Raw genomic sequence first — 24,393 nt, 5'->3', positions numbered from 1 at the left:
CTCCCCTTGTGCCGCTCCACTTTGACTGGCCTTACGTGGCGGAAGAAGAACTTGTTCCCGGGAGATTTCATGCCTTGCTATTCAGCATGTGGCTGGAAAGAGTGGCACCATCTCCCAGTCTCGTGAGATTATTCTCCAAAACTCTTGTTTCCTGTAAACACTGAGTCACATCTGATCACTATGGCGACTGGCAATTCTTTGTGTTGTCCTTCACTATCTCGCTTGTATTGTATTAACTTTGCAAAAGAAAGTGGGCTAGGACACAACAGCTGGGTTTCTAAAAGCCCTCTAGGCCAGGCTTTCCATCTGACACATTAGATAATGTGCCACTTCAAGGGAAGCGAAAAGAGACTCGGCACCTTTATGTTGCCTTTGACAGAGAGGCCTACCTGGATCTTATCCCTTGAGTGCACCCCCACCCCTGCTAGCCATTGAGAGCTTGCAAACCGAGTCACAAAAGGCACCATGATGGAATTGGAGGTGGGGGTGAGTAGCTGCCACTGGTGGGGCTTTTTCCACAACGGAGCATTTTCCAGAACAATGGAAAATTTCTTACACCTTAATCTTTTTTTAAGTTTCTATCTCCCACCCCCTACATATACATACGAAGGAATAGTCTAGCACTTTTTCTTAACAGTCCAAAAAATATAAAATACACGCTTGCTGTTCCAGTGGCTGCCAGGGACAGCCTGTTACTTTCTCCAAGGAACAAAGAGTAACCAAATCTAGAATAAATCAGCCTCATCTGACAATGTGGCCTTCCCCAAATTGGTGCCCAGGACCAGGGCAACATTTCTGATGCCTGAGGCAGAGGACAAGATGGCGCTCCCACCCCGGTCCATGTGACCAAATCTGACTGGGTGGACTGGCAATGGACTGTGCCTTGAAATTGTGCCAAAAAATTCTTAAATCTCATGTCATTTACCAAAAGAAACATTTGGTCTTGTTGCACATTATGTTGTCTTAAGCTGGTTTGAATAAGGGAAAAGACTCCAAAGCAGGGAGAAAGAGATTCTTTGCTTTCTTTAAAGTCCTAAACAGCAAAGCCAGAAAGCATGTCCTAAGATAACAATATAATCCATATGCTTTTCACATGAAGGAAATTTCTTTTCCAGCAATGCTAACCATTATTATTATTATTATTATTATTATTATTAAACCGGTATTCTTAAAACAGGCAGCATCAGCCAGAGCTTACCCTTTGGGGCACATGAAGGAAACATTTCTGAGCAGATTTTCCAGCAGGGGTAAGCATCTGCAAAGCTTCAACTGTGCAGAAAATTGGGGCCAGAGCTCAGAGCTCTCACAACCCCCGAAGTGGGGGCAATGTGCACAGAAGCACATTGTGGCCCCTTATCAGCCCTCACAAAGGTCCTTCTCCACACATCACGATGACAGGAAATCCATACAAGGCTACTGAGAAACAATTTCAAAACAGTTTTCTTTCAAGGAGGAAAAATAAGCAGGAAATCAGCAGCAGATTTCCCTCAGCACAGAGCAAAACCATCAGACTTTTTCATCTCTCGTACCCCTTTCAACTCTTCTTTGACTGTGTACGTCGTTTAGACACCTTGGCTCAGCCTTCCTCAACCTTGTACCCTTCAGATGTTTTAGACTACAACTTCCATCAGCCTCAACCCCAGCACAGCAAGAGGCGGCTTGCTACATCTCACTTGCACAGCCTTCAGAGGATGGTCCATCTCATGCTTCTAAGCCAGGTTTGCTCATTTAAAAAAATAGTTACAAAGCCCAACAGATGTTTGCACCGTTTCAAACATTTGTGAGATTGTAACTGAGTACCCCCCCACCTCCCACCCTTACTGAGTCTCAAGCCCCAGAAAGTATCATATGTCAGCCACATATGGGAACCGTCTGGGGTGTGCTCCATGCCCCGGCATACTCATTGAGCAAAGGAAATGCTGAACTTTCCAAATAATGTAGCGCCATGGGAAAAGATTCCAGGTGTAAATTAGAGGCTAGTGATTCTACTTAGCAGCCTTTCCCTTGGAGGAGGAGATATGGAAGGGAAACAAGGCAGGCAACAGACTATAACCATGATTTAATAACAGAAATACTCTTGAGACCAGACTTTTGAGAAATGGAGTTGTCAAGAGATAGAAGTTCTAGGGTTTATCAACAAATCAAACATTTATGATTCACAAGGCCAGGTTGGCATCCACCCAAGAGCTCTAAAAACAAAATAACACAAAAACCTGAAATTGGTGAATCTCTAATAGAAATATACAACTTCCCCCAAAAGCTGGCCTCCAGGAGAGAGGATTGGAAAGCAGCCAACACTGATTTTTAAACAAGGGATAACGGGGAAGAGCCAGGAAATGACAGGCCTGTTTGGTTTAATGTCTGTTCTAGTTAAATTGGTAAAAAAAAAGTATTATTAAATATTGTGTTAAGGTCCCGAAACCTTTCTGAGGGGCACATCTGAAAATTTAAGAAACTTTCATGGGTACCATAAAATACCCATTTCACAAAGCAACAACTGGTGATGCTCAGAATCTTACCCCAAACAAGCAAAACACTCACCCCCTAAAAAAACACACCAGGCAACGGGGGGAGGGGGAATCAAGCAAACCCTTCACTCCCAAAAGGAGGCAGCTTCCAACCAAACCCAACCACATGATGAGACACTCACATGAGGCTTTGGGATACCCATAGATCCAGCTCACAGTTTAGCCCACTTTTAACATCCCAACACAAAATGGCCAGAAATGACCTGAATAGGGGCACAATAAATGTGTTTCTTGTTATTTGCATGTGCTGCTCTGGAACTTCAGTGGCAATTCCTCATCTTCATGTTACTAACTGGAGAACATCCCAATATAAGTCACCTGTGGACTTTAGGGCTGCATTTCCCCTCATCCCCAGATAAGCAAACAAGGACTGCTGCCATCTCTGTCACTGCCAGGTTTTGGTCATTATTTCCCAGCCTGGCATAATGGTTAGAGTGTTGGAACCAGGATTTGGGAAGCCTGGGTTCAAAGTCCCCACTCAGCCATGAAACTGAGTGACTTTGGGCCAGTCAGTGTCTCTCAGCCTAACCTACCTTGTAGGGCTGTTGTGAGGATAAAATGGGGAGGGGAAGAACCATGTATACCATCTTGGAACTCTTTGCAGGAATTAAATGCAACTACTACTACTACTACTACTGGTAGCTGGGAGAATCCAGGCACGTTCCTTGCTGGGCAACTGCCAATGTGACAGGACTTGCCAGTTGTACTACAAATGAACCTTTGGGGAACCTCACGCCTGGCCCTCCAGGCCTCTCCATCTGGCCCTTGGGACTCTCCTCAGACCACACCTTCTCCTTGGGCCACATCACTCACTGGCCACTCTCGATGACCTTCTGAAGTGCCTCCCGCCTGCTGGGAGGTGCCCTTGGACAGTGACGATGCCTTGTTTGCCTGGGAGAGGTTGTACGCCTCTTGACTTGTGTGTGTCTGGAGTGTTGCCAACTGTACAAAGGCCAGTCACATCCACTGCTCTGCCTGCTTTTGCCTCAGTCCCTGCTCACCACCAGCATGTGGCTCCCTGAAAGCTGCCCATGGGGAAAGGTGGGTCGCAGGCTTGAAAAGCCCCCCACCCTGCTATATATAGACACACACAGAGCAAACACAAGACTGAAAATACCACAGCCCACAGGAAGCATTAATTAGTGCAGGAGTGCCCTATACCAGCATCATGAGGAACGGCACCTTAGCAAGAACAAGACATCTTAATTAGTGCCAGAATGCCCTCTATCGTCATCCCAAGGAACTGCATTTTAGCATGATCAGCAAAGTCAGGAAGCAGACTCTTTTTACACATCAGAGATTTTGCCTAAATGTCAGAACTCAGTGTGCTTTAAACAGTTACTCAGGCAACTGGTACAGACCACAAATATCTTGCCTTGGCCCAGCAGGCCTGTTGAGGATGAGCCACATGCAGCCCTTATATAGCTGAGGTGGGGAGAGAAGCGCACAGTTACTCTACCTTTCCTTCCCCCCACCCCCATCCGTAAGGGCCTTAGGAGTAAGAGTGGTGTGGACGAGAGCAGAAAGTGAGGAATAGAATTCACAGGGGGTGACAACTAGATTTGAGTAGAAAGATGACGCTTTACTGCACTTACCTTTTATGAACCGTGATGACTACCCTTTTTGTTCCAAGATGAAAAGCAACCATAGCTCCAGGCTTAAAGTTGAAGAAAATATTTAACTGTTATTCTTCAGAACATCATTGGGGAAATGAAGAATTTTTATTGGTTAAATTCTAACAACATTAAATATTGAACAAAACTTTTCAGTTGTAGAAAATGTCTACAAAAACTCTCCAAAGGTTCTCAGCGCACATCACATTCCTTCATTTTTTACATAAGAGCTAACCTGGGCCCTTTTCTAGCACGCTTTTAATTAACACCTCTTTTTCAGGTTTCAAATGAAATGTTTTATTTTATATTTTTGTTTTACATTACTTTGTGAGCCACTTTTAAGTGCACTTGTTGAAGTTGTTATAATAAAAAAAAATATGGGATAGTTACAGATACTGGAAGAAAAGGTAATTTGTCAGTCAATAACTTTCAGAACATGGCAAGACACACAGAGAGAATCACAAATTCTTTATGACCCATTTTCTTCCCACAAATTGGTCATTTCCTGAAATTGATCAAATTTCCTCAAACAGAAAGACTCATTACTGGCAACCCAACCCTAACCACCTTCACTCAGAAGTTCTACAGCAAGGTTAAAGAACCTTTTTGCTGGGGGTGGGAGGGGCAGAACTTTATCTGGCCACACCCCACAAGCCAACTTTGACAGGTGGGCAGGGCAATCCACTGGTCAATCACAGGACATCATTATGACATCATATTATTGACATGTGGATTGCCCCACCCACCTGTCAAAATCCCTTGCCCTTTGCAAGACTCCTGTGCTTCTCCTTTCCATCCCAGAGGTTGGAGGTGGAAAGGAGCCACACAGGATGACTTCAACCAAAGAGCAGCTCCAGGAGGCAGAAGCAGCGTCTATTGAAAGGAAACTGCTTCTGCCTCTTTCAGCAAGGCACGCCCATCTTTCAGCTGATGGGCAGCTGGGAGCATGCCTGGCTCCAGCAAAGGAGCAATTGGGAGCCCACTTTATGCTGCAAATTGCTCCTTTGAAGTCCTGTCTTTTGTACAACATTGAGTGTAGGATAGGCGGACGGGCAGGCAGGCAAGATTTCCCCAAAATGGCCTGGCGAGGTGCCCTACCTCAGTTCTGCAATGGGGCTTAGTCTTCTGTAAATATCTATAGGGTTGCCACCATCACATTATTTTTACCCCGTTTTCAGAAGTGCCAGGTTCAGCGTATGTTTCTTAATCTGCTTTAATCTATCTTTGTTTCTTTTAACCTACAAGGAAGTTTTCATGATACTGAAGACAATTTTAACTTTAAAAACTCTGTATTTTATTTATATCTCACACTGGCAGCGAATCAAATGCACTCCACCATAGCAATGTATCAAAACTGATCTTAAAAATCAGATTTAAAAAAATTACAATGCATATTCATTAGGTGGCAACAGAACGAACGTTTTCATAATCCTTCTATAAAATAAAATTTTCAAAGATTATGAATTTTTCACGATCCTTTAAAACTGATCAAAGATTATACTCTCTCCTTTGAAATTTAAATGGATTTTTATAAAATGATTTATTAAAAATATGCAGAAGGTACAAAGAACTCTCCAGTATTAAATTCACAGCCTCCATATTTTTTTACACAGACATGAATCCCAATGTGCCAGAAAGATCCTGGCTCAACAATGGCTACTGCCAGCCACGGTTGCTAGTCCGGGTCCAGAACACACTGCTCCACAATCTCCCGCAAGTGAGGATTCTCCATTGCAGCGGCTACTCTCTCTTTGTCATTGATTTGTTTGTTTACTGCAGCACAGTGAAGAACAATAAGGAGGCAATTGGTTAATGACCAACAGAAACACATTAGAATATCTCAACACACACATGTAATGTCCTATTAAATCAACAGAGATTTATCATGCACCAGAACTTAGCAGATGCCTCCGGTGATCCAATGTCCAATGCCTGCAGCTTTCGTCTACGTATAAAGTTAGGGCTGCAGTAGGCTTCATACTTCCCCAAAAGCATGGTGATGAGGAAGGGTGAGATACACTGGACTGAATGTTTATTGCTGTTTTACTGGTATGGGATTTACGTTCACTTGTTTTAACAGTACTGTTTAACTTTGGTTTTAATTTAATGTATTTCTGCCCTAGGACCTTCTGGTGAAGGGCCGTTATAAAAAGTGGCAAATAGAGAAGTAAATAACTCATACAGTGCTGAGACTGCAAGAGATCTTGCAACAAGCAAGAATGTAGAAGCTAACGTGCTCTGGTGTGTTTTACACAGCACTTCCTATGATGCTGGGTCCTCACAGCTTGTCTGCCACAGAGAAGTTTTAAACCACACGTAAAGGGAAAATTGCTTCCCTCCCCACCCCCTGCCTACAGAACATTCCCCAGCAGCGCAAGTCCATCCTTTTAACAATAAAAAATGGCCAGTTAAGTTCTGAGGCTGAGATTTTTCTATACTGTATGTTCCTTTGAAGCTACTCCATGGTAAAGTTCACCAAGATCTGAAAGTATTTTCTCCCTCTCCTATTTTTTAAAACTTTCATAAGCCTTCTTTTTTCCACAACAGTCATTTTAACATATTTTTATTGATTTTTTTAAAAATGTGATGCTTCCCCCAACATACAATGTTCCCAGGGCAGTTCACAAACAAACAAACAAATTCAAATAAAGCAGGCTAAGAATTTTTCTGTAGGTTAGTCCCTGCTGTGGACTTAACTGATAGGTTGACCTAACTTTACCATATGCTTGACATGCCACAGGTGACTAAGCACAGGAATGTGGGGTCAGGTGGGCTCCTAAAGACTGAAACATAATCCACCCTGCTGCCTTCACTACATAAGAGTCAAGATGTTGCTTTATTCCCACACAACCTGAAGACATACTTACTGTCCTCTTCGGTGGAATGTGCCCCCTCTGATACGTATATTTCCAACTAGATGAGAGAGAAAATGATTGCTAAGAGATATTTTGTTCGTACAGCACAGGTATTTGTACAGAATACAGATAGCTGTTTAGAATGTTTTCTGTATCTGTTAAGTCTCAAACGTGAAAGATCTCTCCATTTCACCTTTCTCTGCAACACAACCCCCACCCAGTCCAGGGCTTGTTATATTGTAAGGAAGCTGCATTTTGCAATCTGGCAATTCTTATGTGCCTGCCTAAACCATGCAAATGATATAGTCTCGCAAGAGTCCAATGGCACCTTAAAGACTAATAAATTTATTATGGCATAAACTTCTGTGGACTACTGTCTGCTTCATTAAATGCATGAAGTGCATCTGATGAATTGGACCATAGTCTGTGAAAGCTTATGCCATAACAAATCTGTAAAATCTTTAAGGTGCCACAAGCCTATGATTTTTTGTGCAAGGGACTAACATAGCTACCAGTCTGGAAATCCACCCAACAGTAGTGCTCTTGGTCCTATCTTTCACTTCCTCTTTCAAGATCACCCTTTTCATAAGCAACAGACAGCATGCCCCCTAAACTTCCCCATGCACCAAACATGTTGAGGTTTATGCAACACATGGGGGGGGGGGGGTTGGAAGTGGAATGTTTCTCTGTGACTAGTGAGAGCATTCTAAGCATGTATTTCTGGATATCTAAATGCAGCATGTTTTTAGAAGCAAAAATAAAGCGGAGGAATTGCATACCTTATGTTTAAAAGGTAAACATCTCTGCAGCTTGATCCTCAAACACAGACCTACATTTTAATGAAAAGTTATGTTAGTTTTTCTTCTCACACTCAATCTTCATCATAAGCCACCCTTCAATTATCTTTTTACCAAAACAGTTATTGGCAAATAGCCACGGAGCAAAAGTTCCCACCCAAACATTTGTCATTCAATTTTATAAACATGTCTGGAATAACTGTCCAAATACCTTGGTTCTCAAAGGTTTTTGCTGCTGGCTTCTATTCCAAGATTTTATTTTTCTTTAGGGAAGGCAAACATTCTCTCTTTTGAATTGTGAAAAAGTCTTAGAAATTAAGTGAGCAGCATCCATTTTCAAAACCTGCTTCCAAGCACAGAACTGTTTTATAACCCGACAAGATGCTATGGATGAGTGGAAGGTTTTCCAGCACACACATTGACAGTGCAGGGGCTCTGATCTGGATTAAGACCCAAGAGTGGGATGCGGGGGGGCTTTACCCAGACTGGGTCCCCATTTCTTTAATCTGCATTGGATAAAAAGGCTGAACTGGTTTCAAACAGCCCTAGCCCTCAGGGAAACATTTTTTAATGTGAAAGGTACCGTGGCACATTCAACTTTAATGGTTCACAATGTTTCCAATGCACAGATCCAGGCAGAGTGAGAAATGCTTCCAAGAAAACCTGAATGTGCTGTTAAGTGACTTTCCAATGTCTGTGTTTACTACAGAGATCACAAAACTGGCAACCTCACAGCACTCAATCAAGAAAACACCTCCCCAGATCTTACCAATGAGAGTAGCCAAAGAGCAATGAGGTACTGTTGGCGTAAACCTGATTATAACCAGATATTCATCTTCACTAATTTCATGCACTTCAACGCAGCTTTCTGATACCACGTCTAGTTCTTCTAAAGTGTTGGGTTTCTCTGGGTCCTGGATAGTTCGAATTATGTCTAATCAGAAGGAAACACATCACAAGTGTCAAATTATGGGGGAAACGTTTAGGGGTCCGACTCTAGACCGTGTGTTGGCTGCCAATACACTTGCTTACGAGGTGGCAGGGCGGGTGTCCTGGTCCCTCTGGTGATGACCAAGGAGAAGAGCCTTTTGGGCTGTGGCACCCTGTTTGGAATTGCCTCCCCTCTGGAACTTAAGGCAAGCGCTGACCCCAACGTCATTTCCACATCGGCTAAAAACTCATTTATTTTCCTCAGGCCACTATACAGTTTGCATCAAATCCTGAAGCCGCCCCTCTTTCTCCCTGGCCCTTGGCCCCCGAGATGCATGCCTTCTGAGGACCCACCCCAGCCTTGCCAGCGTCGTCTCGTGCGGGGCTGATGTTCATGTCGCCTTTGAAACTGCTGTGGCCCGCGCGGGACCGGAGGGTGAAGGCGGGGGCAAGTTCAACCACAGCAACAACAGCGGTTGTGTGGACGAGTTCCGAGGCGTGGCCTGGCACAACGGGCGGCTCTTTTGTGTACAGTACTGCAATTTAAATGGTCTCCCCCCCCCGATTTTTACCGTACTCCGCCTTGCGGTTTTCAACGGACAGGGAGATGACGTGACAAGAGGCCACAGAGCGGGGGGGGCAGTCCCAGTGCGGGTCCCCTCCCCCCGGGTCCTGGGCCGCCCCCGCCTGAGGGGGAAGGTCGCCAGAGGGGCCTCCCCCGCCCTCCGAACCCCGGGAAGCAGCAGCGAGGGGCGGCGGCTGCCACTGACCGTAGACCTCGAGCGCCCGCTCCTGCTCCATGGCGGCGGCGGCGGCGGCTCCTCTCCCCCGGGTCTCGGGCCGCTCCTGCTCCTTCCCCCGCAGGGCCTCATGCCCCCCGCTAGAGAGCGCCCGCCAGAGCAGCCCCAGCGACAGCATCCCGCCCCGAGCCAGGACCGACTGCCCCCATCGACCGGCCCGCTCACGGCCCCTCAGTGGCCCTCGTCGCCACTTCCGGCGAAGAGAGGAAGGGGCGGGGCTGGCGCGATCCGGAGGAGGAAAACCCCCATTCTCAGCGGGCCCGCGGAAGGACTACGTTTCCCGCCGCCCAACGCGCTCCCCCAGCGTCCTGCGTCACTCGACGGCCCATTTCAACGCGCCACAGCGCGAAGCACCCTGGGAGGTGTAGTCCCCTGGGAAGGCCTGCCTCCCCTTCTCGCTCCCTTGCGGGGGCGGGGCTCTGGCCCAAGATGGCGGCGGCGGCTGATATCTGAGGCGAGTGACCGGCCGGCCGGCGGCGGTTCTTTCAGGGGGAGGATGGCGGGGCCTCTGCGCGTCCTCCTGCATCCCCTGCGCAGCGCCCACCCAGGGACTGCCCGGGCCAAGCTCAGCGGCGGCCAAGAGGCGCTGGGGACAGTGGTGGCGGCCGGGTCGGAGCTGCGCCTGACGGGACTCGTCTCAGCCCGGCCCGACAAGGTCGCCTCCTCCACGGCCACCCTGCCCGGCTCCTGGGAAGAGTAAGTGCGGCGAGGGCGGCCCGGCGGTGGGGCGAGGGCCGGGCCTCGGGGCGAAGCCAAAAGCAGCCCCTCGGACCCAGAGAGCGGCGGCGGGGAGGCCCCGACGGCAGCTTCCGAAGAGACCCTCCGACGGTGGCAGCAGCTGGATCAGGCCCAAAAGGGCCCATCGAGGCCAGCCAGCCGGCCGGCCAGCCAGGTGCCCCTTATGGGGAAAGGCCCACAGGAAAGACCTGCAGCAGCTCCTTCCCCCTTGTGATTCCCCGCAACCGGCATCCTGACGAGGGAGGTAGAGCCCAGCCACGGTGGCCAGTAGCCCTCGGTGGCCTCGTCCTCCCTCCTCCGGGAATGTGCCCAGCGCTCTTCAAAAGCCGTCCAAGTTGGTGGCCGTCACGGCCTCCTGCTGCAGGAGCGAATTCCACAGGATGAATATTCGCTGCGTGAAGGAGTCGGCCTTCCTTTGCCTGCCCTGAATCTCCCAACTCTCAGCTTCGTTGGGGGGCGGGAGGCCTAGCTGCAGCCTTTCCTTCCCCCCTCTCTCCAGCTTTGAATGCAACTTTGCATGCATCATAACATGCAGATCATAGAGACGCATTCTAATTTATTTTTTACTTTAAAGGTTTATTATCTTTCTCTAATAAGCAAAATAGTGTTTCTTCATCTTATATTTAAGGGACTGTCAGGACAAGTGAAGCAAGCTCTATTTCATTCTTGTAGTCACAATAAGCTATGATATCGGATGCAAAACTGCATATGTTTTCAATGTTTCTTTTTATTATCAGTTTCAGCAAAAAAAATTTTTTGCTCTTGCCAACCTCTTTGGGCCCCTGGGCACATCTGCAAACTAGAGAAAATGTCATGGGCACCAGACACACACTACACAACCTATTCTGTTGCTCTTTTTGAGCCTAGTTTCAGCAAGGGGAGCGGGGTGCACACACACCCTTGAAAAACCAGAGGAAGCGTCTGTGGGGACCTCTGAATATAGAAGCTATCGTAAAGCATGGAATTGGGGGCAGGGCACAGAGAAAAGAAATGTTTATTGTGGGCTTCACAATGGAAATAATGCACATGATCATCTAAATTGGGAGGGGGGGCTTACCAGATCATTGTCCAAAATTGCCTACCTGTACCAATGAAAGTGGTGCAGGCAGTGCCCCCCCCCACCTCGTGCAGCATCCTGCAACAGAGCCACTGGCTGTGCAACTGTGAGCCCCCATATAGGATGAGTTGTTTGAATCCATGGCCATGAATACACACAGTGATCTTGCAGGCCTCATTTGGAAGATACGCAAAAGTCACAGGCTTTGCTTGTGGCCGGGAAGAGCCATTTGCCATGGGCTAGACCAATTTGGGTACTAATCCTTTCCACTCCCCTCCCCCACTCCACCCCACTCCAATTTTTTTAAAACAAAAAAGTATCTGGCTGTTTAAGTGGACATGCCTCATTTGCATTGATCAGTCTTGCTGCTCTTGCTTAGGCAGGCAGCCGCCTTGTTTGTGTGGGGTGTTTTGTGGTGAGATTGATGTGTGAATGAATCTCTCTCAGCCCCAATGCCAGGTGTTGGAATGGATCACCAGTTGACCCCTTCCTAACCCTTTGGCTATGGAGTTTACTTGCTTGTAGTTGTTTGTTTATTTGGAGAAATGAGAAATATTTTTCCTTGTTAGAGAAGCAGTAAAAATTATAAATCCAAGTAGATTATTTTTTGGTTTCACTTCCTAGCATTGTTAGCTAATTGATCGTTTGTTATCTAGCTTTTTCAACCCTTGTGTTCTCCTGGCTTTGTGATAATTTATGCAAGTGGACTGTAATTTCATTCAATACAGTAATTTGATACCGTATTTTTTTTAAGAGACACAGTGTGCTTACAATTTCAGACATGAACATTTGGAGATGTGTGTCACATCTATTAAATATTTTTTCCTAGCTTCACATGGGAGTATGTGGAAGAAGATGAGGCTTTTGCAGTGTACAGTCTCAGACTACTTGCTGTCAGTAAGACCTATGAACTAGTCCTATATGAAGTTATTCTCAAGGCTGGAAAATGTGATGTGATGCCCTTGCAAACCTGTAGTGAAGATAGACTGAAGCAGCTTATTGAACCTAAAAATATTAGTGAGTATAACATTCTTTCAGAATGCAAGATGCTGATTTAATTGGGAGCCATTCTTCTTCAGTGACTGGTAAAATAAAGGTGTTTTACTGATGTCTGTCTTGCTTGTTCATTGTAGTACACAACTTTGGCCCACCGGGTTGAGTTGGGCATCTATTACTTATAAAAGTTGGTGGGATATTTCAGTCATTGAACGCAGGCAGATATGCCTGACTCTTGTCAGTTGTGGGATGGGTGATCTGTTTATCTCAATAGACTGTGCTCTATGACTTGATTCTCTATACACATTGTTGCTTCATGAGAAAATATGAAAAGATCCTTTTTGTCCTAATTGTGCAGGTTTATCTTCCGTCTCCTCTTTGAGGGTGCTGTCATTTAAAAACGGCAGAGCTTTGTTGTTGCTCAACAACTTTCTTGTTGCACAACTTGCTTTTCCTGGAGGAGGAAGAGAACTGGAGGTAGAAGAGTTGGAAGAATGCTTTCTTCTTGATCTGTCATCAGAAGCTTTGGAAAGGATAGTAGATGTTGCCTTTTGCAGAGGAGTCCTTTTCTTGTTAGATGAGTCTGGATGGATATGTATCCTTTTAAATGGAGAAATGGGAAAAATGGTTGTTGGGGCTGGGCTGTAAAGGGCACTAAACCCAGGGACATCAGTACAGAGTACATTAGTATAAACCCAGCATGCAAGTGCGTGTAAGAAAGAGGCCATGACAATGCACAGCTCCACCCTCATGCAAATTTATTTAGAAGACCTACTGCAGCCTTTCCCAACCGGTGTGCCTCCAGATGTTGTTGGACCACAACTCCCATCAGCCTCAGCCAGCATTGCCAATGGTCAGGAAAGATGGGAGTTGTGGTCCAGCAACATCTGGAGGCCCACCGGTTGGGAAAGGCCGACCTACTGTGTTCACTCTAGTAAGTATGTTTGTTTATTTCAGAGTTTATAACCCCCTCTTCCTTTAGCACAGGGTGGCTTAAAACACAACATACAGTATAAACAGTAATATAAAATACTAGCAGACAGTGCCCAGCATTTGCTTAGGAATTCTAAAACCAAAACATACTGAAATTTATAAACTTAACTTTTTCATTACTTACATTAAAAAAATCATTTTTATGCTGTTGGGTAAACTATGATATTCAAAATATCACCCACTTATTGAAACATAGACAGAAACCTCCTTCATCTCAGGAGGCATCATGCAAAATTTGGTTACTGTTCTGCTTCAGAGGAAACCAAATCCACTCACAGGGACAATTCAAAAAGAAATGTCTGGTCACCTTCCAAAGTCAAAACACAGGAGCAACATGAGAGGCAAGGTTCAGAAAGAGTCCAAGGTCACAAGACAAGGAACCCTAGCAACCAACTAGGTAACAAGGCAAGTCGGAGAGCTGATGCAAGGATGTTTTTCTAGCGCACTCTGCCAGGAAGTGAAAGCTTTTAACCATGAACCTTCAGAGCACCAGCCAGAGCAGAGATGCAGGGCATGTGAATTGCCTGAGGAGTTTGGTGTACTCATGAGAGTGGTGTCCTCACAAGTAACCCCTTGCTCCTGAGGAGTCCTTGTTCTTCAGGTAGGCACTCTAGGCGCCAGCACTCCCTCAGACTCTGTGGTAGCTCCGTCTCCGCCTCTTATGCTGTGCAGAGACACTCTTGCAGAGGATGTTGGGGTGCCGTGATCCCTGGAAGCCCTGGATCCCTCTGCTCTGTTTCATTGTCCAGTGACACAGCCTGCTTATCTGTAACATTTGCTTTCATGAGTGCCAGGTTCTCTTTGAAGAAGATTCTTCCAACAGGAGCATGGCAGTTCACGATACCTTAAGAGGTGCCCAAATGCATGCGGTTTTGAAAGGTTTGGTCCGCCATGTTGATTCAGAACTGTCCATTTGTATCCAAACATAGACCAAAGCCTGTTCCTCAGTCTCAGAAACCATCATGCCAAATTTGGTCATACTATCTTAAGAGGTGCCCAAACGTATAGAGAACAGACAGAGAGAAACGAACAATTTTCTAAAATACATTGTAGATAAAATAAGACAATAAAATCAAGTGGTCATTATAAAAACAGCAACATCTTAAGATTGCAGCTCCTGTGAGGTTTTTTTTTGCATCGATCCAGAGTCCAGAAGAGTAGTTCTGTTAGGCCCCAGTGAAAACAATCTGTCATTAAGAGTGCCAAAGCATTGTTTGTCCCCAAATAGCGTGGAAGGACCGGTAGGATTTTCAGAGGCTGTGAACCTATGCATGCTTTCTTGACTGTTACTGAAAACATAGCTTAGTTCCAAGTAAATACGCTTAGGGTGCAGTCCTATGCGCGCTTACCAAGCCCTATTTAACACAGTAGGTCTTGCTTCTAAGTAAGCATGCATAGGATTGTGCTGCTAGGGTGGTGGGGTTTTCCTTTGCATGTGAACGGCGAGTGACTTCCTTTGACTCTGTTGCAAAGATATCTTTGATGCTACAGATGGTGCATACCTGGCCCATGTTGATGTTTTCCTCTATCAAACAGAGGGGCAAGATGAGAAGCACCCAGACATCCTATCTCCTCTAATGCTGTTAAATATATCACATGATCTCAGTATTGCTGTGGTTGCCAACAGCTCCAATTCTGTTGCAGCTATTGACCTCCATTTATACTTCAAGTAGGTTGACAACAGTGTACTAAAAAGTGGTGTTGGGCAGCCAGATTTTCCCTTTCAATCCATTGCCAGCTTTGGTTTTTTGGTTGTGTCTCCCTCTTGAGAAAAATCTGGTTATTTTAAATATATATTTTTTAATTTTATTTTATTTATATCCTGCCCTTCCTCCTGCAAGCACCCAGGGTGGCAAACGTAAAACAATTTAACAACGAGAAGAAACACATACTAAAACTATTCCAGAACACGATTGCAATTAAAAGCATCCTAAAACACAGTTACATATATTGTAAAAAAGTTAAAAATATTGTAAAATACAGCTTGTTTCAGCAGTGATCTTCAGATTGCCAAGAACAGTCCTCTTCAGCTATCAAATGCCTGGGTAAACAGGAATGTTTTTGAATTCCTCCTGAAAATTAATAGTGATCGAGACAGACACACCTTACTGGGGAGGGCATTCAACAAATGGGGAGCCACCACTGAAAAGGCCTGTCATGGGTCAGTGCCAACCTTGCCTGCCAATTGTAGGGTCTGAGGAGGTTGATACTAGGGAAGGTGCTCTTTTAGATAGATGGTTCCCAAGCTGTTTAGGGCTTTACATGCTAGTACTAACACCTTGCAGTGGGCCCAGTAGCTCACTGGCAGCCAGTGCAGTGCTTTCAGGACTGGTGGTGCATGGTCTCATTGGGTTGCCCCACTTAATCATCTGCATTCCTCCAGGCTATCTTCCTGGACTTGGGAACCACCCACCCATAGTAATTCTGTCTTATCAGGATTCAGCCTCAGTTTATTGGCCCCCATCCAGCCCATCACTGGCTCCAGACACTAGTCCACCTTCACAGCCTCTCCTGATTCAGATGGCATGGAGAGAGAGAGCTGTGTGTCATCACCATATTGACGACGTGCTCCAAATCCCTGGGTGACAGCTCCCAATGGTTCCATAGAGATGCTGAATAGCATAGGAGACAGAGTGGACCTTTGTGGGACCCTACAGCTCAAGAGCAATGGTGCTGATAATATGCTAGTGCTATTTTCTGTAGGAGCAGAACCACTGCCATGCAGTACCTGCAACTCACACCTCCATAATCGGTGGTTTTAAGACCCACTGGGAGATCAAGGAGCACCGACAGGGTTCTACTGCCCCTGTCTTTCTCCTGACAAAGGCCATCCATCAGGGCCACCCAAGACCTTGTGCCAAAACCAGGCCAGAAACCAGACAGAAATGGATCTAGATGATCTGCTTCCTCCATGTGCGTCTGCGGCTGGCCAGCTGCCACCCTCTTATCAATAAGAGACTCGACAATAGTTTTCTAAAACTTCTGGATCCAAGGAGGACCTCTTCAAGAGGAGTCTTTCAAGGCAGTGGGCATAACTCCCTCCTATAGTAAGGCATTGATCACTCCCTGGAGCCATCCAGTCAGTCCCCTCCTAGTTTTTACCAGCCATGATGGGCAGGGATCAAGAGAGCACATAGTTAGCCTCATTGCCACAAGTGTCCTGTCCACATTCTTGGGCTGAAACAACTGCAACTGATCCCACAAGCTGTCAGTCATTAGTGCTCTAGGAACCTCCAGTAAGCCTGAATCAATTGTGGCATTTTGTTCAACTCAAATACGAGTAATTTTCCCCTCAAAGTGATTCACTATTTATTTATTTATTAATTATTTAATTTATATCCCACCCTTCCTCCCAGCAGCAGCCCAGGCTGGCAAACAAAAGCACTAAAACACTTTAACACCAATCTCACAATAGGTTTATTGAGTGGTCTGTTGATGATACCAAACTGGTCTGGAACAGCCGGTTTACTAAGGATGCAATAGAGACCGAGAGAGAACGCTTTTTGCCACCACCAGTGTCCTGTGGCAGGAACAGCGATGTGCTCGTATCACTTCTCAGTCAGATTTGCACCAGGACTTGGGCCATCTGTGCTCTAGCTGACGTCCAGCCTGCTTCATTACCAAAGCTCCTCAGTAAAGCAAGGAGCCTCTTGGACTCCCCATGGCTGGAAAGGGTGCTTGGGAACAATCATGCTGGTGGCCCTGCTCATCTCATTGCTCCACAGTGAGACTAGCGCCTCAACAGGAGCACCAGTCATGCTACCTGGAAAATCTCTGAGAACATTCAGAAATCCCTCAGATTTCACCAGTCTCTGGGTGGATCGACCTAACCGGTCCTCCATACCTGCAGGGGGAGTCAGTCACAGCCATTCCAAAGTCCCCCCGCCCCCGGAGGATTTAGCAAAATGGTCCAAAGTTTTGATTTTGCTGGGCATTTGTGATTTGAATCAAACTCTGCTGTTTGAATTGATTTTAATGACTATTTTTGTAACTTTTTTATTGTCACATTTTATTGTCTATTGAAATCTGATTTCTTTTAGGCTATTAACTGGCATAGGAAACTTTTTGAGGGTTGAAAAGTAGCGTAGAAATCATCTTATCTATAAACGAATACATGTATGTATCTTTGCCCACAGAGAATATCCTGAGCACTTAATTTGCAAGAGAAACTTTGACAACCTTCCTGTAGAACAATTACATGGGACAGATGAGGATGACGTCAGAAGTTCAGATCACAGTATGAACCATATGGAGCATGCATTCCGGATTGACAGGTGTGCTCACAGAGCGGCTGCCATACCTTTTGCATCATAATGGAGGAGATGGATGCGCTTGTTCAGTCCTGCTTGTCACTGCCACTTTAGCTGCCCTGGCTCAAACTTTTATTTGTATTACTTTAGGTAAAATAGAGCATCAGGATGGAAGAGTATCAGCTGAGATCTGTCATACCCTTTCCTCATCTGTACACAAGTATATCTAAACATTTTCCTGAAGAAATCCCCACCTCTCCAGAACTAGTTTGCAATTGTTTTGATAGCAGGAAACTATTGACACTAATTTGATCTGTTTTTCCTTGTGTTACGAATCCTACTTTGGTCAGGGAATGCAATTTTAAGATTTCCGTTTAATAGATAATTGATAGATTCATTGTTTTAAATGTTGGTATCATTTATTTCCTTTTCCCCAGATCCTGGAAAGCACATTTGTCTTCATTGTATGACACAGCAAAAAGATCTTATTCTTCAAATTTGGCAGCTGACATTTACTTGCCTTGGTATCAGTATATTTTGCATCTAGAGCACCATGAGCGTAAGACTCATGAAGCTTCTGAGATCTTCGTTCTTCAAGATGCTGCTTATGTCCTTTCAAACTCAAGAGGAAAAAGCACAAGCAAAAGAGACAGACAATGGAAGAGCATACGTTTAGGAGGGCTAGAAGACAGTGGGAAACTCGAGTGTAAATCTGTGACAGGTTTTAGTGCATTATTCACTCTCTCAAGTGAGAGTGAAGGACTGATTCTTGTTCTGTGGGATTTTGAGACCCAAGACATGATGCGTTCTTATGAGGGCACAACCTCCTTTTTTGTGGAATGTAGCAGAGAGGAACAGTTATGTCTCATCCTTTCAGGTGAGCATCTTTTAGTTGCAAATGAAAACCAAAGTCTGTAGCCTAGAAACCTTTCAAAACTGAGAATTGCTCTGTTTGTAAGTACTAGCACCACTGAGAATGATCAAAGAAGATTGTGCTCGGTTTCATAAAGCACCATGTAAGCTGACAGTGTTTGATATCATAAGTGAATAAGCTCTTTTTTATTTATTACAACCCTTAGAACCCGGCCTCTCCTTGGTTCTGTTTGGCTTGACTCAAGAGGAATTCTTGAACAGACTGATAATCCATGGAAGCGCTGGCACTGTAGATTCACTTTGCCAGCTCAATGGATGGGGAAGATGCTCTATTCCCATACATGCCTTGGAGGTAAAGGAATGCTTGTGGGCCTAGAGGTTCTGTGCTTCCCACATTCCCTGTGCTGGGAGTGGTGAGATCTTGCAGTTAACAGGAGACTCTTTTTTGACTGCCTCAAGTGCTTCCTTCAAACTTATCTAACCTGCAGGGAACTGGCCATATGGCTTAGGGCAGGAACCCTCCAGATGTTGTTGGACTGCAATTCCCACCTTCCCTGACCATTGGCCATGCTAGCTGAGGCTCATGGGAGTTGGAGTCCAACAATATTTGCAGGTGCCAGGTTTCCCACCCTTGGTTTAGGGCTTAATCATCCTACTTTCATCCCCAACCAGGTGATATCCATCCTTACTCTTAGTGTAAAGGCACTCAGGAAAGGGTCGACTCCTGTCCCCCTAAATCAGAATGCAGGACTCTGTATAAGGAGGCAAGAAATGGTTCTGTCTCCAGATAGTTCCTGCCTTCTGATAAGGCGTGCTTAAATGAGAGTACATAAATATTCATCTCATAGGTGAGACCTGCAACAAAATGTTGCAGCACGGAGTGCTTAGGTTCAGATTGTCAGCCAGCCATGCCCTTTTCTGGATCTTCCAGGCTATTTAATTATCTCCCCCACCTTTCCATTTTTTGTACCAGTTAGACTTTTAAAAAATTCCCTGGGAAGTCTTGGACATGTTTTCTATGCATTCTGTTTGACTCATTCTAATCACAAAGTATAAAGCCAGTGAAAAGAGTAATAAAGCAATAAAGCAATAATAATTCTCTTGTGGAAGGAGGACCTTCCTAGATCGGTTATATTGAAGACTTGCAACTGGGAAGACAGTCAGAAGTCTTATCTCATTGTGCCGGAAGCAGCCAATGGGGTGGGTGGATTTAATTTGGCCCAGGGCGGCAGAGACCTATCCTGAGCTGCTGGGAAGTGCTTTTCTTAAGTGATTAAGAAATGGTGTATGTTAGTTTTGCACCACCATCCCTCAAAAAGTCTCCGTACCGGAGGCTACCTAGCAATGCCCAGTGGCTCTAGCTTTGCTCTGCCAGGGCTCTCATCTCCATTCTTTACCCCTAATGTTCCACCAGTCTTCCTGGAGGATAAAAGGCAGACCCTCCTAGACTTTGGATGCCATCTCCCCTTTTTTGCCATGTTTTGTTCTTGCCTCATTATTTAATCATTCTGCAAATTGATAGGAAGTAACTTCAACCATGCTTTCATTCCTGGTCCAGAGGGCAGGTCGTAGCCTATCTTGGAATATTATCTTAAGCATACATACACACAACACCCACACACCCCTCAAGTTCACCACGTTTCTAAGCCAAGGTGTTTTTTTAACAGTAATTTTGTTGTTGTTTAGGCTGGTTTAGAGAACCGTCAGTTGGACACGGTGGATTTTTTTTTAAAGACCAAAGAGAACCTGTTCAGTCTCTCGTCAGCTTGCTCCTTATGCGATCAGTCTCCAAGCATCATGTCAGATTTTTATGTGAAGAGTAAGTAAAACTACGTGACATGGACACTGCTCTGAGACAGACCTCTGCCAAGAAGCATAGTGCAGCCTTCCTCTAACTGGCGTCCTCAGGATGTTTTGGACTAGAGCTACCATCAGCCCCAGGCAGGGCACCTTGTACGACGCTGGGCTCTGATGGCAGCTGTAGTCTGGAAGGCACCAGATTGGGCCTGGCATAGTGAATGTGGAAGACGTTTGCCATGGGTACAATTCACTCGGAATTAATGCTGCACAAACGGAATGATGGAAATGGTGAGAGCTGTGCAAGAGCCCCGTGTGTTCCAGGGAATCCTGCTGAGGAGACATTCCTGGAGGTGGGCTAGGCTCTGCGTGCTCAGAAGGCGGAATGGGGTAGATCACAGACTGATCCCAGGGAGGCAATTTCTGAAAATCTTTTTTCTTCCTTATTGTTGGCCATTTTAATGTGATCTCCCCATCATGGTCTGCTTTTATATGTCCTCATCCAGGTGTGGAAGAGCTGAGGCCAGCCTTGGACTTGCTTTACATGGCCATCCGAGAAAATGATTTGGAACCGCAGAGCAAGCATTTCTCTGAGCAGCTGTTGAACCTCACCCTCTCTTTCCTTAACAAGCAACTCCGTGAGATTTTTATCCATAGAGAAGGTAAAGCTGGTTGTGTGTCTCTTGCCTGCACCTTACAATAGACCATGAAACCTTTCTGGTGCTTGATGTTGTTTCCATCTGCAAGCTGTATGCTCCTGGAGATGACATTTTCAAGCTTCAGTGGCAGTTTGATGAGAGAAGGAGGAGGAGGAGGAGAGATGTTGGCATTCAAATCTAAGCCCAATGAATAATGTGAAATTGATAATTCCCATTAATTTAATGCCCAAATCCTAGGTACACTTACTTGGAAGTAAGCCCTTTTGGATTACATGCGATGTGCTTCTGAGTAAACGGGCTTACAATCGTATTCGCTGTAAGGGCTATAAAACTGTGATTCACAAAATAGTTCAGTGTTCCATGATTTAAGCTGACTTAACAGTCTATACTTCTGGATTCCTGGAGCTGCTGCTGGACCAGCGCCGGTACTGGGGAAGGACGGGTTAGTCCCTTGTGACTGGTTTGTGCTGTGAGCCTTTGTGCTTTTGCATCTTGACTTTTCTGTTAATACTTGGGCCTTGTGCATTCTTATTGCTCACCTTCCTCTGGGGCGCTAAGGGTGACAGACATCCTCTCCCACCCATCCCATTTGGCTTCACAACCTTATCAGGTAGACGAGAGAGTGACTTGCCCCTGACCATGCACGGGTATGAACCCAGGTCTCCTGGTCCAAGTCCAGCACCTCTTCCCTATGCCACTCTGGCTTCCTCCCCTGCTGGTGACAATGTTGTGTTGACACAAGCAGAAGGGATGGGGTTGGCAGATGTCTTTGGGCCTATTTATGGGGGTGGAGCTGCCCTTAGCATTGTCAGTCTTCCAGGGAGAGGTTTTCATTCCTCCCTTCAGTCAAGTGACTTCCTAATGTACTTCACAGAACTGGATGGAAATCTGGACAGATGTGTTGATATTTTAACTGGCTACATCACTAAACTTAGGATGTTTATGATAAAGTTCCCCCACAAGCCATCCAGTGTCGCCAGCTTGCAGTGTGACCTTGAAGAAGACATGCCCTGCATAGAAGAAAGCCAGAAGTGGGAAAAGTTCAATACAGAGGTAAGCAGAGCATCGATTTCAACAAATTCTGAGACGTTGCTGAACAAATATTTTGCCAGATCTCATGCCCATTTGCTAAACAATTTCATTGTTATAAGAAAATCTGGCTGCCCCATCTCGTAAAAGGTTGTCTTGGAGCTGGAAAAGGTGCAAGAAGGGCAGCCAGAACGGTCAGAGTGTTGAACTGCCTTCCGTGCCTGCATGGAGGGAAAGTAGAGAGAGAGATGTCTTTCTCCCTTGCTCATAACAGCAGAGCTTGTCATACAGTGAAACTCATGGGCAGTTGATTCAGGACAAGCAAAATAAAATTCTTTTCCACAAAAGCACATAATGAATTTTTGGAATTGGCCACTACAGTGTGTTGGTTATGGCCACTAACTTTAATGGCTTTACAAGTGGATTTGAAACATTTAGAGAGAATAGGTCTGTTGGTGGCTTTTGGACAAGGCTCCATGTACCAGGTTCAGAGTTATTCTGTGCTACTGAATGCTAGTTAATTGGGGGGGGGAGCACCCATTGTGGTGGGAGAATGCTGTGGTGCTCATGCCCTGCTTCTGGCCTTCCCATAGACATTTTCTTGGCCCCTGTGAAACAGGATGGTGGGCCAGTGGGGTGTTTTGGTCTGATGCAGTGGACCGCTTCTTAAGTTCTCCTGACTGAGAAGCTTCAGTTTGACTGAATTTGCGTGTCCTTCACTACTTCCACTCACTTTTCCTCAGCCATTCCCTCTCCTGCCTCTTCAGGAGTGAGCTTGGATGTCTCTGGGTGAGTGTGGCTGGTTCTCCAACAGCAGCTGCTTGCATTGAATACATGTTTTTGCTCTCTTAGCAAACAATTGCCGAAGCCGTTTTAAACAACAAGCTGCCGGAGGCTCAGACCTTCTTCCGCATGATGGGTAACCCTGCCCAGAATCTCAAGGAACTGACCCGAATAGGACTGGATCTGGTTTACAAAAGCCTTCTGAAGGATGATGTCAAAGAAGCCTCCAAACTCTTAAGAAACATGGTAAGTAATGCATGCCCAGAGTGTGGGTCAATCTGAAATGGTTGCTTCAGTGTGTTGGCATGTAGTAGGGATGTGCTAGAATTCCACCCAATTCGGATTTGGTACCGAATTTTACATTAATTCACTTATTCTCTATCATTGCGAATTGAGCATTTTTAAGCCAATTTGGAAGTCTGTCTTTGAAACCTCCTGTTGCAAACTGTAGTCAAGCCCTGAAATCCTTTGAAGATATGCACAAAACGAGGCCTGTAAGAGAAGATACGCCATAAAGCTGTCCATTGTGTAAGCTCTTCTACATTAGAACTTCCCCCCCTTTGATAGGGCTTCAGCGTGATGGAGCAACTGCACAAAATATGTTTCCACGTAACTGATCAGCATGTTCGTGACTTTTTGGTGAGTTCAGGGAAACCACCTTTTATGTGTTGTGGTTCTTGGGACGTTTACTTTTATATGCTCCACCTATGCATGCGGGGTGCATTCCTTGGTGCCTTCTGCTGCCCTCCCCAAATTGTGTTAGTTTTCACTCATGTCCCAGTGACGACTGAGCTTTCATGTTGTCTCTTTGGCATTAGTAGCTAATATGGAAATCCTGTTGTGGTGACATCCATGTCTGCTGCAACATCTGGGCTTCACACTCCATATATTGTTCCAGCCCACTTCCAGTCCTTTTATCCCTACTCATGTTTTTGATTTGACAACAAACTTCCCTTTAAAGAGTTGCATTTCCAGTGCCTTTGATGTTAAGACACAAATTGCCCTGCTAGCTAATACTTTGATTTGACTTATCAAGGTGAACGTACTGCAAGAGAAAAACTACTTTTCTGAAGCTGAAAAGGAAGTGATAGACTTTGTGCGTCAGGTGGAAAATGTTTATTCAAGAACTTTCCAGGAGAATGAAGAGACTACAGACCAGACCAGGTAATAAATCTACAGCTGCATTTTTATAAATCATCATGACCAACAGTGATGTGATAAGAACAACTGTATGCTTTCACCAGCTGCAGGCTTTCATTCTGTGGAAGGTGTGAGATGGTCTTGCTTCTTACCCAACCTAACTGTGCTGCCTACTAGCTGTAGCTGTAGACTACAAACTTGCACTGTTTGTTGGTTTTGAATGATCTTCTGTGTGCATGTGTGTGTTAGTTTTTTTTTAACTTGGAAACGGTTGTATTGGGAACAAGCCGACTAGCCTGAAAATCTGGACTCTTCTAGCGAGTAAATAAATGAAATGGACTTCATAGATATGTTTTCTTCTCATTTTCAGTTACTGGAGAAAAGAACAAGATCTTTCTACCCACACTGCTGCTCTGGATATATTCCTGAATTGCAGCGAAGACAGAGTTCATAATGTGGAGCACAGAGTTATGTTAAACTGGGCTCAGTGGTGGGATAAGGTTACGCGAGAGATGGTACTTCTTCCTACACAATCTCCTGAAGGCAAGTATTGTG

General features: G+C 45.4%; 2 protein-coding genes across 5 annotated transcripts in view; one reads left to right on the top strand and one right to left on the bottom strand.

Moving 5' to 3' along the window:
• Positions 1–4,413: 4,413 nt before the first annotated feature.
• On the bottom strand, positions 4,414–9,779 carry CIAO2A (cytosolic iron-sulfur assembly component 2A). The gene is made up of 5 exons (XM_061595658.1): positions 9,494–9,779; positions 8,563–8,727; positions 7,776–7,825; positions 7,009–7,054; positions 4,414–5,914 (listed from the first exon to the last, which is right to left on the bottom strand). The coding sequence occupies exons 1-5, from the start codon at positions 9,639–9,641 to the stop codon at positions 5,817–5,819; spliced, it is 507 nt and encodes a 168-aa protein (XP_061451642.1). The 5' UTR covers positions 9,642–9,779; the 3' UTR covers positions 4,414–5,816.
• SPG11 (SPG11 vesicle trafficking associated, spatacsin) overlaps positions 9,500–24,393 on the top strand; it is a 42,506-nt gene continuing 27,612 nt past the window's right edge. For 3 of the 4 annotated variants that reach the window (XM_061595656.1, XM_061595654.1, XM_061595653.1), the window contains exons 1-14: positions 9,500–10,219; positions 12,148–12,335; positions 12,673–12,909; positions 14,781–14,976; positions 17,444–17,581; positions 17,995–18,434; positions 18,637–18,782; positions 20,117–20,249; positions 20,734–20,889; positions 21,761–21,939; positions 22,768–22,944; positions 23,266–23,337; positions 23,735–23,862; positions 24,209–24,381. In XM_061595656.1, coding sequence (XP_061451640.1) covers positions 9,594–10,219; positions 12,148–12,335; positions 12,673–12,909; positions 14,781–14,976; positions 17,444–17,581; positions 17,995–18,434; positions 18,637–18,782; positions 20,117–20,249; positions 20,734–20,889; positions 21,761–21,939; positions 22,768–22,944; positions 23,266–23,337; positions 23,735–23,862; positions 24,209–24,381 — 2,989 coding nt within the window. In that variant the 5' untranslated portion in view covers positions 9,500–9,593. The remainder of the gene's footprint in view (positions 10,220–12,147; positions 12,336–12,672; positions 12,910–14,780; positions 14,977–17,443; positions 17,582–17,994; positions 18,435–18,636; positions 18,783–20,116; positions 20,250–20,733; positions 20,890–21,760; positions 21,940–22,767; positions 22,945–23,265; positions 23,338–23,734; positions 23,863–24,208; positions 24,382–24,393) is intronic. The other variant, XM_061595655.1, reaches the window with a different exon arrangement.

The sequence above is a fragment of the Rhineura floridana genome, chromosome 14 (genome assembly GCF_030035675.1).
Source record: "Rhineura floridana isolate rRhiFlo1 chromosome 14, rRhiFlo1.hap2, whole genome shotgun sequence".
Classification (NCBI taxonomy): Eukaryota; Metazoa; Chordata; class Lepidosauria; order Squamata; family Rhineuridae; genus Rhineura; species Rhineura floridana.
This window is presented reverse-complemented; position numbering and strand designations above follow the sequence as displayed.